We start from the raw sequence: 12,500 nt of genomic DNA on the forward strand, positions 1-12,500 counted from the left end.
AAGGAAGAAGGAAGGACGGAGGAAAGAAGGAGTGGGAGGAAAGGAGGAAGGAAGGGAGGAAGAAGGAAGGAAAGGAGGGAGGAAGGAAGGAAAGGAAAAAAGGGAGGAAAGCAAGGAAGGAAGGACGGAGGAAAGAAGGAGTGGGAGGAAGGAAAGGAAGGAAAGGAAGGAAAGGAAGGAAGGAAGGAAAGAAGAACAGAGGAAACAAGGAAGGAAAGAAGGAAAGAGGAAACAAGGAAGGACAAGGCGGCTGGTCGATGCTTTATATGTTACTCATAGACTATATAAAAGAAATGGACGTAACATCCGTGACGTCACCCATTGGTTTGTGGACTGCTGCTCGGAAGCCAATAGTTTCGAATCTAGGCAGCGCCATCTTGAAAATTTCAGGTGCATGCTGGGAGCCATGGGCGGAGCGGGGAGGTTGCTATGGTTACGAGGGCTGGATTATGAGGACATTGGTCAATCAACCTGTCAATCAGGACGTAGCCACGCCCTAATGCATACCCTGCTTTATCGTCACATATAAAATCAGGGAGGCCAAAATGTCCCAAATGAACATCATACTGCATTGAAGAAGGCTTTAAACTAGCGATTGAGACCATAAACACATTTTGAAAACGTTTACTGAGGTTAGAAATCAAGTGAGAAGTTGGTGAATTCTCCATTGACTTGTATAGAGACGGTCGCCCCCTGGTGGCCTTTTGATAGAATGCAGCTCTAAGTTACTTCCTGGTTGGCCTCATTTCAGAGGACCAGAGCTCCCCGTCTGGTTTTACATGTAGTCAGTATGAGTTGTGTACCTGTGGAGGCGGCTGGTCGATGGCGGACACAACCTCCGTGGGACTGCTCTCTGGACACTCAAAGTCTACGTGGACCTTCTCCTGTAACAGAAAACATATGAGTGATTATTTACTCAAATCATGTAAAAAAACATTTAACCTTTGTGTCGTCCTCCCGGGTCAAATTGACCCCGACTGTTCCTTATTTCCTTCCCTCCTTTCCTTCCTTCTTTCTCCCTTCCTACCTCCCTCCTTTCCTTCCTTCTTCCTTCCTCCTTTCCGTCATTTCCTTCCTTCTTTCCTCTGTCCTTCTTTGAAAGTTATGTTTTCCCTTTTTTTGAATTATCTGTGTTTCTCTATTTTTCCATTTATTCATTATTAGCTTTCTTGTAAACTAAAGATGAGAAAATAATTTACCACCCAGAACATTTTCAAGCCAACAAATCAGATTTATAGCTTTTGTTCCGCCATTAAGGTAGTTTTTTCTGCATATTTGTACCACTCTAACCAGACTAATAAGAGCCAGTACAGGTTTAATGTTTAACACCAGTGAAGGTAGCACGCTGAGAACTAAAGAAGAAGAAGAACTAAAAGTAGACTTGACAGGACTGAGGTAGTTTTTGAATGTAGGCTACTGCTCCAGTAAAAAGCACTCAGGCACTTCTTCTTTCTCAGGAGACGTGAGCAAAAAGTTTTATTCCCTAAGTTTCTGGTGCTTTACTAGAAATATGATCTCTCATCTTATTCCAGAGAGTTTCAGTGAGAAGAAGAAAGTCGACTGGCTTAAAAAAGGATTCCTGCTCTTTAGGTTTGAGGACAAAAGAAAGACAATAATACTGCTGATATACACTCATGAATTTACCCTCCTGTTGTCAAGGAAGAAAGGGAGGAAGGAAGAAGGAAAGGAGGAAGAAGGAAGGAAAGGAGGAAGGAAGGGAGGAAAGGATGGAGGAAGGAAAGGAGGGAGAAAGGAAGGATGGAAGGGAGGAAGAAGGAAGGAAAGGAGGGAGGAAGAAGGAAGGAAAGGAGGGAGGAAGGAAGGAAAGGATGAAGGAAGGGAGGAAAGGAGGGAGGACGGAAGGAAGGGAGGGAGGAAGGAAGGAAGAGAGTAAGGAAGAAAGAAGGAAAGGAGGAAGAAGGAAGGAAAAGAGGAAGGAAGGGTAGAAAAAGGAAGGAAAGGAGGGAGGAAGAAGGAAGGAAACGAGGAGGGAGGAGTGTGTGAAGGTGTGTGTGTGGTAGTGTGTTACCTGTGTGTATCTCTCCAGCGAGTGTGTGAAGGTGTGTGTGTGGTAGTGTGTTACCTGTGTGTATCTCTCCAGTGAGTGTGTGAAGGTGTGTGTGTGGTAGTGTGTTACCTGTGTGTATCTCTCCAGCGAGTGTGTGAAGGTGTGTGTGTGGTAGTGTGTTACCTGTGTGTATCTCTCCAGCGAGTGTGTGAAGGTGTGTGTGTGGTAGTGTGTTACCTGTGTGTATCTCTCCAGCGAGTGTGTGAAGGTGTGTGTGTGGTAGTATGTTACCTGTGTGTATCTCTCCAGCGAGTGTGTGAAGGTGTGTGTGTGGTAGTGTGTTACCTGTGTGTATCTCTCCAGCGAGTGTGTGAAGGTGTGTGTGTGGTAGTGTGTTACCTGTGTGTATCTCTCCAGCGAGTGTGTGAAGGTGTGTGTGTGGTAGTGTGTTACCTGTGTGTATCTCTCCAGCGAGTGTGTGAAGATGTGTGTGTGGTAGTGTGTTACCTGTGTGTATCTCTCCAGCGCGTGTGTGAAGGTGTGTGTGTGGTAGTGTGTTACCTGTGTGTATCTCTCCAGCGCGTGTGTGAAGGTGTGTGTGTGGTAGTGTGTTACCTGTGTGTATCTCTCCAGCGAGTGTGTGAAGGTGTGTGTGTGTGGTAGTGTGTTACCTGTGTGTATCTCTCCAGCGCGTGTGTGAAGGTGTGTGTGTGGTAGTGTGTTACCTGTGTGTATCTCTCCAGCGAGTGTGTGAAGGTGTGTGTGTGTGGTAGTGTGTTACCTGTGTGTATCTCTCCAGCGCGTGTGTGAAGGTGTGTGTGTGGTAGTGCTCCAGCAGTCTCTCCTGCAGGTAGTTGTGACAGAGTTCGGACCAGCTTCCTCCTCGCTCGTCTGCAGAGTGTCGGGGGTTCCTCAGACCCGGCGAGTCCACAACCATCACAGAGGCTAACGTCAGCTGCTTCCCGCTCAGAGCCCTGCATCCAAAAACACACACACACACACACACACACACACACACACACACACACACACACACACACACGCACACACACACACGTACACACACACACACACACACACACACACACACAGCACAGGGATACTGAGAGGTGGTTTGCTTCCTTCCCCAACTAATATATAAATCACGGGTGTCAAACATGTGGCCCGTGGGCCAGAAGTGGCCCACTGAAAGGGTCCAATCCGGCCCGGTTTCCTTCTTCCTCTTTTGCCTTCCTTCCGTCTGTCCTTCCTCCCTACCTTCCTTCTTTCCTTCTTGTCTTCTCTTCCTTCCATCTGTCCTTCCTACCTTTCCTTCTTCCATCTTTCCTCCTACCTTTCTTCCTCCCTGTCTTCTTTTAATTCCTTCCTTCCTTCCTTCCTTCCTTCCTCCCTTCCATCTATCTTCCCTTCCTTCATTCCTTCCTTCTTCCCTTCCATCTGTCTTTCCTTCCTTCCTTCCTTCCTTCCTACCTTTCTTCCTCCCTGTCTTCTTTTCCTTCATTCCTTCCTTCCTTCTTCCCTTCCATCTGTCTTCCCTTCCTTCCTTCCTTCCTTCTTTCCTTCCTTCTTGTCTTCTCTTCTTTTCCTTCCGTCTGTCTTTCCTACCTTTCTCCATCCCTTCCTGTATTCTCTTTCTTCTCCTCCTTCTTCCTTCCTTTTAGTGATCCGGCCCACATGAGATTAATTGGGCTGTACTGTATGTGGCCCTTGAATGAAAATGAGTTTGACTCCTCTGATATAAATGAAGCAACCAGTGAAACCAGTAAAGACAAACTGGTTTTGACTGTGAGGTGAGATCGTACCTGTTGATGAGTGAAACTATGGTGGTGAACAGTTCTTCATAGAGTCCAGCAGCCATTCCTTCAACACACTGAACAGCTGTGAGTCTGGGACCTGAACACACACACACACACACACACACACACACACACACACACACACACACACACACACACACACACACACACACACACACACACACACACACAGGTGAATAAAAGTTATTTGAAAACAGACCTGACAATAAAACTATACACTTGGGAGGGAGGGAGGGATGGAGGGATGGAGGGAGGGATGGAGGGAGGGAAGGAGGGATGGAAGGAGGGAGGGAGGAAGAGTGGGGGGGGTGGATGGAGGGATGGAGAGAGAGAGGGATGGAGGGAGGGAGTGGGGGAGAAAGGGAGGGAGAAAGGGAGGGATGGAGGGAGAGAGGGATGGAGGGAGGGAGTGGGGGAGAAAGGGAGGGATGGAGAGAGAGAGGGAGGGATGGAGGGAGAGAGGAATGGAGAAAGGGATGGAGAAAGGGAGGGATGGAGAGAGAGAGGGAGGGATGGAGGGAGAGAGGAATGGAGAAAGGGATGGAGGGAGAAAGGGATGGAGAAAGGGAGGGATGGAAGGACGGAGGAAGGAAGGGAGGGAGGGAGGGAGAGATGGAGAGATGGAGGGAGGGAGGGAAGGAGGGATGGAAGGAGGGAGAGATGGAGGGAGGGATGGAGGGATGGAAGTGTATAAAACTATACACTTGATTATAAAACTCTCTTCTTTTCTCTCACTGATCTTCTCTGCTATATTTCTCACTTTCATCCCACCTGCTGCTCATTTAGACCTCTAACCTGTAACCTCTGACCAATAGGGACGCAGCTCTGTAACACCTGTCCAGATGTGACACAGCTGTGAAACCGAAAAAAAAACAACTAACCAGCAGAGAAATCCTGAGCAGTGGAAGAGGAGAAGAGAAGAGGCTCATGTTGTGTTTTATGACAGTTTTGCCTTTTCAGGTGGTTTCAAATTTTCCTTCCTACCTTCCTCCATCCCCCTTTCTTCCTTCCTTCTGTCCTTCTTTCCTCCATCCATCCTTTCCTTACTCCCTCCTACCTTCCTTCCTTCTTTCCTCCATCCATCCTTTCCTCCCTCCCTCCCTTCTTTTCTTCCCTTCCTTCCTTCCTCTTTCCTTTCCTTCCTACTTGCTCCCTTCCTTCCTTCCTCTCTTCCTCCTTTGCTTTCTTCTTCCTCCGTTCCTTCCTTCTTCCTCCCTTCCTTCTTTCCTTCCCTCCTTCCTTCCTCTTTCCTTTCCCTCCTTCCTTCCCTCCTTCCTTCCTCCCTCCTTTCCTTCCTTCTTCCTCCCTTCCTCTCTTCCTCCTTTGCTTTCTTCTTCCTCCGTTCCTTCCTTCTTCCTCCCTTCCTTCTTTCCTTCCCTCCTTCCTTCCTCTTTCCTTTCCTTCCTTCTTCCTCCCTTCCTTCCTCCTTTCCTTCTTTCTTCCTTCCTTCTTGCTCCCTTCCTTCCTTCCTCCGTTCCTCCTTTGCTTTCTTCTTCCTCCATTCCTCCCTTCCATCCTTCCTTCCTCCCTCCTTTCTTCCTTCCTTCTTGCTCCCTTCCTTCCTTCCTTCCATCCTTCCACCCTCCTTTCCTCCCTTCCTTCCTTGACTCGAGGACAACAGGAGGGTTAAATGATTCTTGTGAGATTTGTCTCAGTTATTATGAAGCAAATTTAAAAAAAACATCCTTGAGATCGTTTCTTCCTCATAAGAGATTTTCAAAACAGATTTTTCGTAACTGCTGTATAATTTAAATCCAGGTTAAGTAGCGAGCAGTCTTCTTCCTACTCATAAAAACTGCTCCACACCTCAGAAACTTCACCTTGAAACATGAAGTCAATAAATAAGACAGAATCTTAAAAACCTGCAGACAGCCCGGCTGATAGGAAGAAGAACAGCAGCTTTCTTTTAAAGCCTCTCTGGGACTTTTAGTCTCATTCTGCTGCTTCCTCACTCTGCTTTATTTAACCTTATTAGAGAACAAACAGTATCCACTCCTCTTCCTCCTCCTCCTCCTCTTCCTCCCTCCTCCTCTTCCTCAGCCCTTCCTCCCTCCTCCTCTTCCTCAGCCCTTCCTCCCTCCTCCTCTCCCTCAGCCCTTCCTCCCTCTTCCTTCTCCTTCTCCCCCTCGTCTTCCTCCTCCTCAGCCCTTCCTTCCTCCTCAGCTCTTTCTCCCTCCTCTTCCTCAGCCCTTCCTCCCTCCTCCTCCTCCTCAGCCCTCCCTCCCTCCTCTTCCCTCCCTCCCTCTTCCTCCTCAGCCCTTCCTTCCTCCTCAGCTCTTCCTCCCTCCTCCTCCTCCTCGCCCTCCTCCCCCTCCTCCTCGACCTCAGCCCTTCCTCCCTCCTCCTGCTCAGCCCTTCCTCCCTCCTCCTCTTCCTCCCTCCTCCTCCTCAGCCCTTTCTCCCTCCTCCTCCTCCTCCTCCCTCCTTCTCCTCAGCCCTTCCTCCCTCCTTCTCTTCTTCCTCCCTCTTCCTCCTCCTCTTCCTCCCTCCTCCTCTTCCCTTCCTCCCTCCTCCTCCTCTTCCTCCTCTTCCTCCTTCCTCTTCCTCCCTTCTCGTCCTTCTCTTCCTCCCTCCTCCACCTCCTCTTCCTCCCTCCTCCTCCCTCCTCCTTCTCAGCCCTTCCTCCTCCTCTTCAGCTCTTCCTCCCTCCTCCTCCTCTTCTTCCCTCCTCCTCCTCCTCTTCCTCCCTCCTCCTCTTCCTCCTCCTCCTCTTCCTCCCTCCTCCTCCTCCGCATCCTCGCTCCTCCTCCTCCACTTTAGCCCTTCCTCCTCCTCTTCTTCCTCCCTCCCCCTCCTCCCTCATCCTCTTCCTCCCTCCTCCTCCTCTTCATCCCTCCTCCTCCTCCTCCTTCCTCCTTTTCCTCAGCCCTTCCTCCCCAGCCTTCTCCTCTTCCTCCCCCCTCCTCATCCTTCCTCCTCCTCTTCCTCCCTCCTCATCATCCTCACCCTCCTCTGACTCCGCGGGTGCATTCCTCTCTCTGCTGCCCCCGGTGGCTCTCTGCAGCAGCTGTCTGAGGTGATGTTTGAAAGTAGCGGTGTGCAGATCGTCTCCCTCGCAGCCCAGAACGCTGCTGGCCACCTGAGCGCTGTCGAAGTTCACAAACTGTCTCCTGCCGACTGTGCAAAAGAGGAAAAAAGGGGGTCAGTCATAGAGGGAGGGGCTTGTTTGTTTGTTTGAGTGTCTTTTACAACAGCAGAGAAACACCAAGAAGGACAAAAGCTGCAAATGTGCATCAGGAAGAGCATCCATAAGAGAGAAAATGCTAAAAAATTGAAATAAAATAAGTTAAATAATAACAATAAGGTGTTTTTTAGGAGGCATTCCTTTTTGTTGCTTTTGAATGATGTATTAATACTTTGAGTGAGTCGTGTTTACCTCGTAGAAAAAAAACAAAAGCTTTACGTTGGAAAACTCGACTCGATTATTAAATTGGAGATCATTCAGCCTGGAAGTCTATTTAACTTCAAGTAGAAGAAATCAAGCAGTTCAAGCATTCAAGTGTCTCCTCTGATGGTTTTATAATGATGATATTACAGCTCAGTGAAAGCTTACACTAGAAATTCATTCATATTAAAACTGGCTGAAACTGAGCTGAATGTTTCACAGAGCGACGCAGGTATGATACAATACTTTAACATACGATATGATACAGTGAGATACGATGATACGCTACAATAAGATCATTTAATATACAAAAAATACGATATGATATTCCTTTATTAGTATTAGTACTAGTATTATTTACAGTATTGCAGCAACAGGTGGACAGTAAAAAAATAGAAGAGCATCAAAAAAAATAAATGTAAGTCTATTTAATGTTCCTAAAAGTGACAATGATCTGATGTGTGTGTGTGGCTTTGTCATATAGGCTACTTTCGGGGACAAATTTCAGACAGTTAATAAGATACGATACGATACGATATACGAAACGCTAACGATACGATATATGATACGATATACGATACGATATACGAAACGATATACGAAACGATATACGAAACGATATACGATACGATATATGATACGATATACGATACGATACGATATACGCTACGATATACGAAACGATATACGATACGATATATGATATACGATATAATACGTACGATACGATATACGATACGATATACGATACGATATACGAAACGATATACGATACGATATACGATACGATGTATGATACGATATACGATACGATATACGATACGATATACGATACGATATAAGATACACAATACGATATACGGTACGATACGATACGATAGATGATACGATATATGATACGATATATGATACGATATATGATATACGATATAAGATACACAATACGATATACGATACGATACGATATACGATACGATATACGATACGATACACGATACGATACGATATACGATACGATATACGATACGATATACGATACGATATACGATACGATATACGATACGATATACGATACGATATACGATACGATACGATATACGATATACGGTACGGTACGATACGATATACGATACGATATAAGATATCCGATACGATATACGATACGATACAATACGATGCGCTACGGTACGATACGATGTGATATATGGAACGATATAATACGTACGATATGATATGATACAATACAATATATGATACGATGCGCTACGATATGATATATGATACGATATGTGGTACGATGTGTGGTACAATATGTGGTACGATATATGGTACGATACAATACGTACGATACGGTACGATACGATACGATATATGATACGATATGTGGTACGATATGTGGTACGATATGTGGTACGATATATGGTACGATACAATACGTACGATACGATACGATATACGATACGATATGTGGTACGATATATGGTACGATACAATACGTACGATACGATACGCCTACGGTGGGGGGAATTTACAGTATTACAGCAGCAAAGTGCATGGTATAAAATAGAAATAGCGTCAATAAGAACAAATTTAAGTTTATGTAATGTCCCCAAAAGTGACAATGATCTGATGTGTGTGTGTGTGTGTGTGTGGCTTTGTCATATAGGCTACTTTTGGGGACAAATGTCATACTTAGGACCCGTTAATTGGGGATGGCTCATGCAATTGGGAATAATAGCTGTGTGGAACATTTTGGGGCCAGTGGTTAAGGTGTGTGTGTGTGTGTGTGTGTGTGTGTGTGTGTGTGTGTGTGTGTGTGTGTGTGTGTGTGTGTGTGTGTGTGTGTGTGATGATGAGGATGAACCAGCGTTACCTTTACAGACCCCGGCTGCTCCCAGATGGTAAATACCAGCCAGGACGTGCCATATCGCCTTCTGCTCGCCGGCTGAGAAACCCAGCGTTTCCATGGCAGCCAGCAGCTTGATGAAGCCGACGGACGCTCGCTGCTTCTCCTCGACCTGAGAGGGATGGAGGGAGGGAGGAAGAGATGGAGGGATGGAGGGAGGGAGGGATAGCGGGAGGGAGAGAGGGATGGAGGGAGAGAGGGAGGGTTAGCAGGAGGGAGAGAGGAAGGAAGGGAGAGAGGGAGCGAAGGAGAGAGGGAGGGATAGAGGTAGAGAGAGAGGAAGGAAGGGAGTGAGGGACAGAGGGATGGAGGGAGGGAGAGAGAGAAAGAGAGGGGAGGAAGAGAGGGAGAGTGGGAGGAAATGAAGGAGGGAGGGAGGGATGGGGAGAGAGGGATGAATGGAGGGATGGAGGCAGGGAGTGATGGAGGGATGAAGGGATGGAGGGAGGAAGGGAGAGAGAAAGGGAAGGAGGGATGGAGGGAGGAAGGAATTGAGGGAGGGAGAGAGGGATGGAGGAAGGGAGAGAGGGAGGGAGAGAGGGATGAAGGGATGGAGAAAGGGAGGGAGGGAGGGAGTGAGGGATGAAGGGAGGGAGGGATGGATGGAGAGATGGAGGGAGGGAGGGCGAGAGTGATGGAGGGAGGGATGGAGGGAGGGATGGAGAGATGGAGGGAGGGAGGGATGGATGGATGGATGGAGGGAGAAAGAGAGGGAGTATCCAGACTGTTAATAAGGCAGAAGAACAGCTGAGTCACATCTCATCTCTGAGTTTTTTCACCTCTTCAGTAAAAATCCTCCTGTTTCTATTTTTACGCGTGCGGTGCTTCAACCCTTCACACCAGCACCGAGGTCACACTCTCTTTTACTCTGGGGTGATTTGTTCATATGTACTCGCTGTGAAGAAGTGTTAGCTAAAAAGTTATAAATATAATTATTATATAAAAATGAAGTCAGTAGAAGTGGAGTCGTGTTAAAAGCTTTCATACACACAGTTCTGATTTCTCTCTTTTCTAAATATGAAAGAAATGAACAAGAATTGAGAAAAACAGTTTTGATCTGCAAAAATATTAAATAAATAATAAATTAGGGCTGTCAAACGATTAATTTTTTTAATCGAGATTAATCGCAGAGTTTCCATAGTTAATTGCGATTAATCGCGTTTTGAATTGCATGTTTAAAATCCTGTTATTTTCCATTTGAAGGCAGTTTTAAGCCCATAATGTAAAGCATTTCTTACCAGAGTGTCTTAACTGGGAATCAATCACGGCTCTGCTGCGACTCCCACACTCCAAAATGGTCCTTTGGTGGAGCTGAGGCTCGCTTGGCTGCACCTGGGTGTTTAGCGTGGAGGTGCTAACTCAAACTCCACGTACTCCGGTGGTAGTTAAACTCCGTTTGACACAGGTTGCATTTTACTTTTGACTTGTCAACTGAAGCGTCTGGAAGTGTTTTAAAGTTAAACAAGCCGTTCAAAAGTCCAGTAGCTCTCTTACTTTCCATCAGCGCGGTAGGTTTACTGCAGGAGGCCACTTCAAAGCATAGCGCTACAGCTAGAGGAGCCGTCTACGGGGGAGGAGAAGGGACAAAAAGGCTTGCAACATTAAAATGAGATTAAAAAAAATTAACGTGTTATGGATTGCATTAATCTAATCGCGATTAACGCGTTAACGCTGACAGCCCTAATTCATTTATTTCTTTTTTCTTTTTTAAATGTAGGTTTTAGTCAAGCTTTTATTAAACTTTTTATCAGTTTTATTTCATTTTTCACTTTTGTTTTGTCTTTTTCCTCGTTTTTTATCCTAGTTTAATAATTTTTTTCTCTCTTATTTTTTATTTATTTATTTTTCTTCTTTTTTGTTTAATTACTTTTTCATCATTCTCATTTTCACTCAGTTCAGTTCATTTTGGTTTATTGTCATTCAAACATGTTAAAAATATGAAGGAACTAAATTCATTACCTTGGTCCAGCAGCGTACACAATAAATAACATTTTAATAGACTCTATAATAAATAATGAAATAAGCTAAAAGCCTGTTTTAAATGGAACAGAGCAGTATAAAGTGCATTAGTCTCTTTGTTTTTACTCTTTTTCTTCATGTCGTCACTTGTTCTGTCTCATTATCAGCTTGTAAATCAACTATGAAGCACTTTAAACCACATTAACCTGAATGAAAGCTGCTATATAAATAAACTTTGATTGATTTACTGATTGGTTTAATTCCTTTCCAGTACTGAGTGAGAGTAAAACCATAAACATCTTTTTTTTCTTCCCTCCATCTCAGCTCTACATCCTAAAAATTAAAACTGTATATTTCCTTACACGGCTAAAAACCAACTGAGCTTCTCCAAAAAACAATGATGTAATCTTTGTTCACTCATCTTAAATGTTGATTAATCTTCCTTCCTTCCTTCCTTCCTTCCTTTCTTTCCTCCCTTCTATCTTCCTTCCTCCCTTCCTTTCCTCCCCCCTTCCTTCCTCCCTCCTACCTTCCTTCCATCCTTCCTTTCCTTCCTTTCCTTCCTCCCTTCCTTTCCTCCCCCTTCCTTCCTCCCTTCCTCCTACCTTCCTTCTTTCCCTCCTTCCTTCCCTTCCTCCCCTTCCTCCCTTCCTTTCCTCCCTCCTACCTTCCTTCCACCCTTCCTTTCCTTCCTTCCTCCTACCTTATTTCCTTCCTCCGTCCTTCCTTCCCTTCCTTCTTTCCTTTCCTCCCTTCCTTCCTTCCTCCCGCCTACCTTCCTTGCATCCTTTCTTTCCTTCCTCCCTCCTTTTCTTCCTACCTTCCTTTTTCCTTTCTCCCTCCTTCCTTCTTTCCTCCGTTCACCCTCCTTTCCTTCCTCCCTCCTTTTCTTCCTTCCTTCCTTTCTCCCTCCTTCCTTCCTTCTTCTTTCCTCTGTTCACCCTCCTTCCCTTCCTCCCTTCTTTCCTTCCTTCCTTTCTCCCTCCTTCCTTCCTTCCTTCTTTCCTCCGTTCACTCTCCTTTCCTTCCTCCCTTCTTTTCTTCTTTCCTTCCTTGACTCGAGGACAACAGGAGGGTTAAAACAGAGAATGAGTGATCACAGTAACTTTACCTTGGTGGGATGAACGATACCAAAAGAGTTATATTCAGGCAGCTGGTGCAGCTGCAGCTCCGTCCTAAAGAAGAATCATCAAGAAGATATTCAGTGTATTTGGAAACAGAGAGAAGAGAAGAGTAGCACACGTCTGTTTGATATGTATGAGAGAGATTACCTCATTTCTGTGCTGGCTCCTGCCAACATCTGAGAGAAAACCAGGAAGTTACTCTCTCCCTGAGTCTTCTGACACACTTTCCATTTGTCCAACATCATCGTCTGATGGAGGAACAGCAGAGAGCAGAGAGCAAGAGAGTGAGTGAACAGGTGGA

General features: G+C 45.8%; 1 protein-coding gene across 1 annotated transcript in view; it reads right to left on the reverse strand.

The window, feature by feature from the left end:
• Positions 1 to 12,500, reverse strand: part of LOC128379913 (unconventional myosin-XVIIIb) — a 120,453-nt gene that overhangs the window by 97,371 nt on the left and 10,582 nt on the right. Inside the window, 7 exon segments of the mRNA XM_053339552.1 lie at positions 804 to 884; positions 2,790 to 2,982; positions 3,811 to 3,901; positions 6,772 to 6,942; positions 9,084 to 9,228; positions 12,187 to 12,250; positions 12,347 to 12,447. Coding sequence (XP_053195527.1) covers positions 804 to 884; positions 2,790 to 2,982; positions 3,811 to 3,901; positions 6,772 to 6,942; positions 9,084 to 9,228; positions 12,187 to 12,250; positions 12,347 to 12,447 — 846 coding nt within the window.

Source organism: Scomber japonicus, chromosome 19 (genome assembly GCF_027409825.1).
Source record: "Scomber japonicus isolate fScoJap1 chromosome 19, fScoJap1.pri, whole genome shotgun sequence".
NCBI lineage: Eukaryota > Metazoa > Chordata > Actinopteri > Scombriformes > Scombridae > Scomber > Scomber japonicus.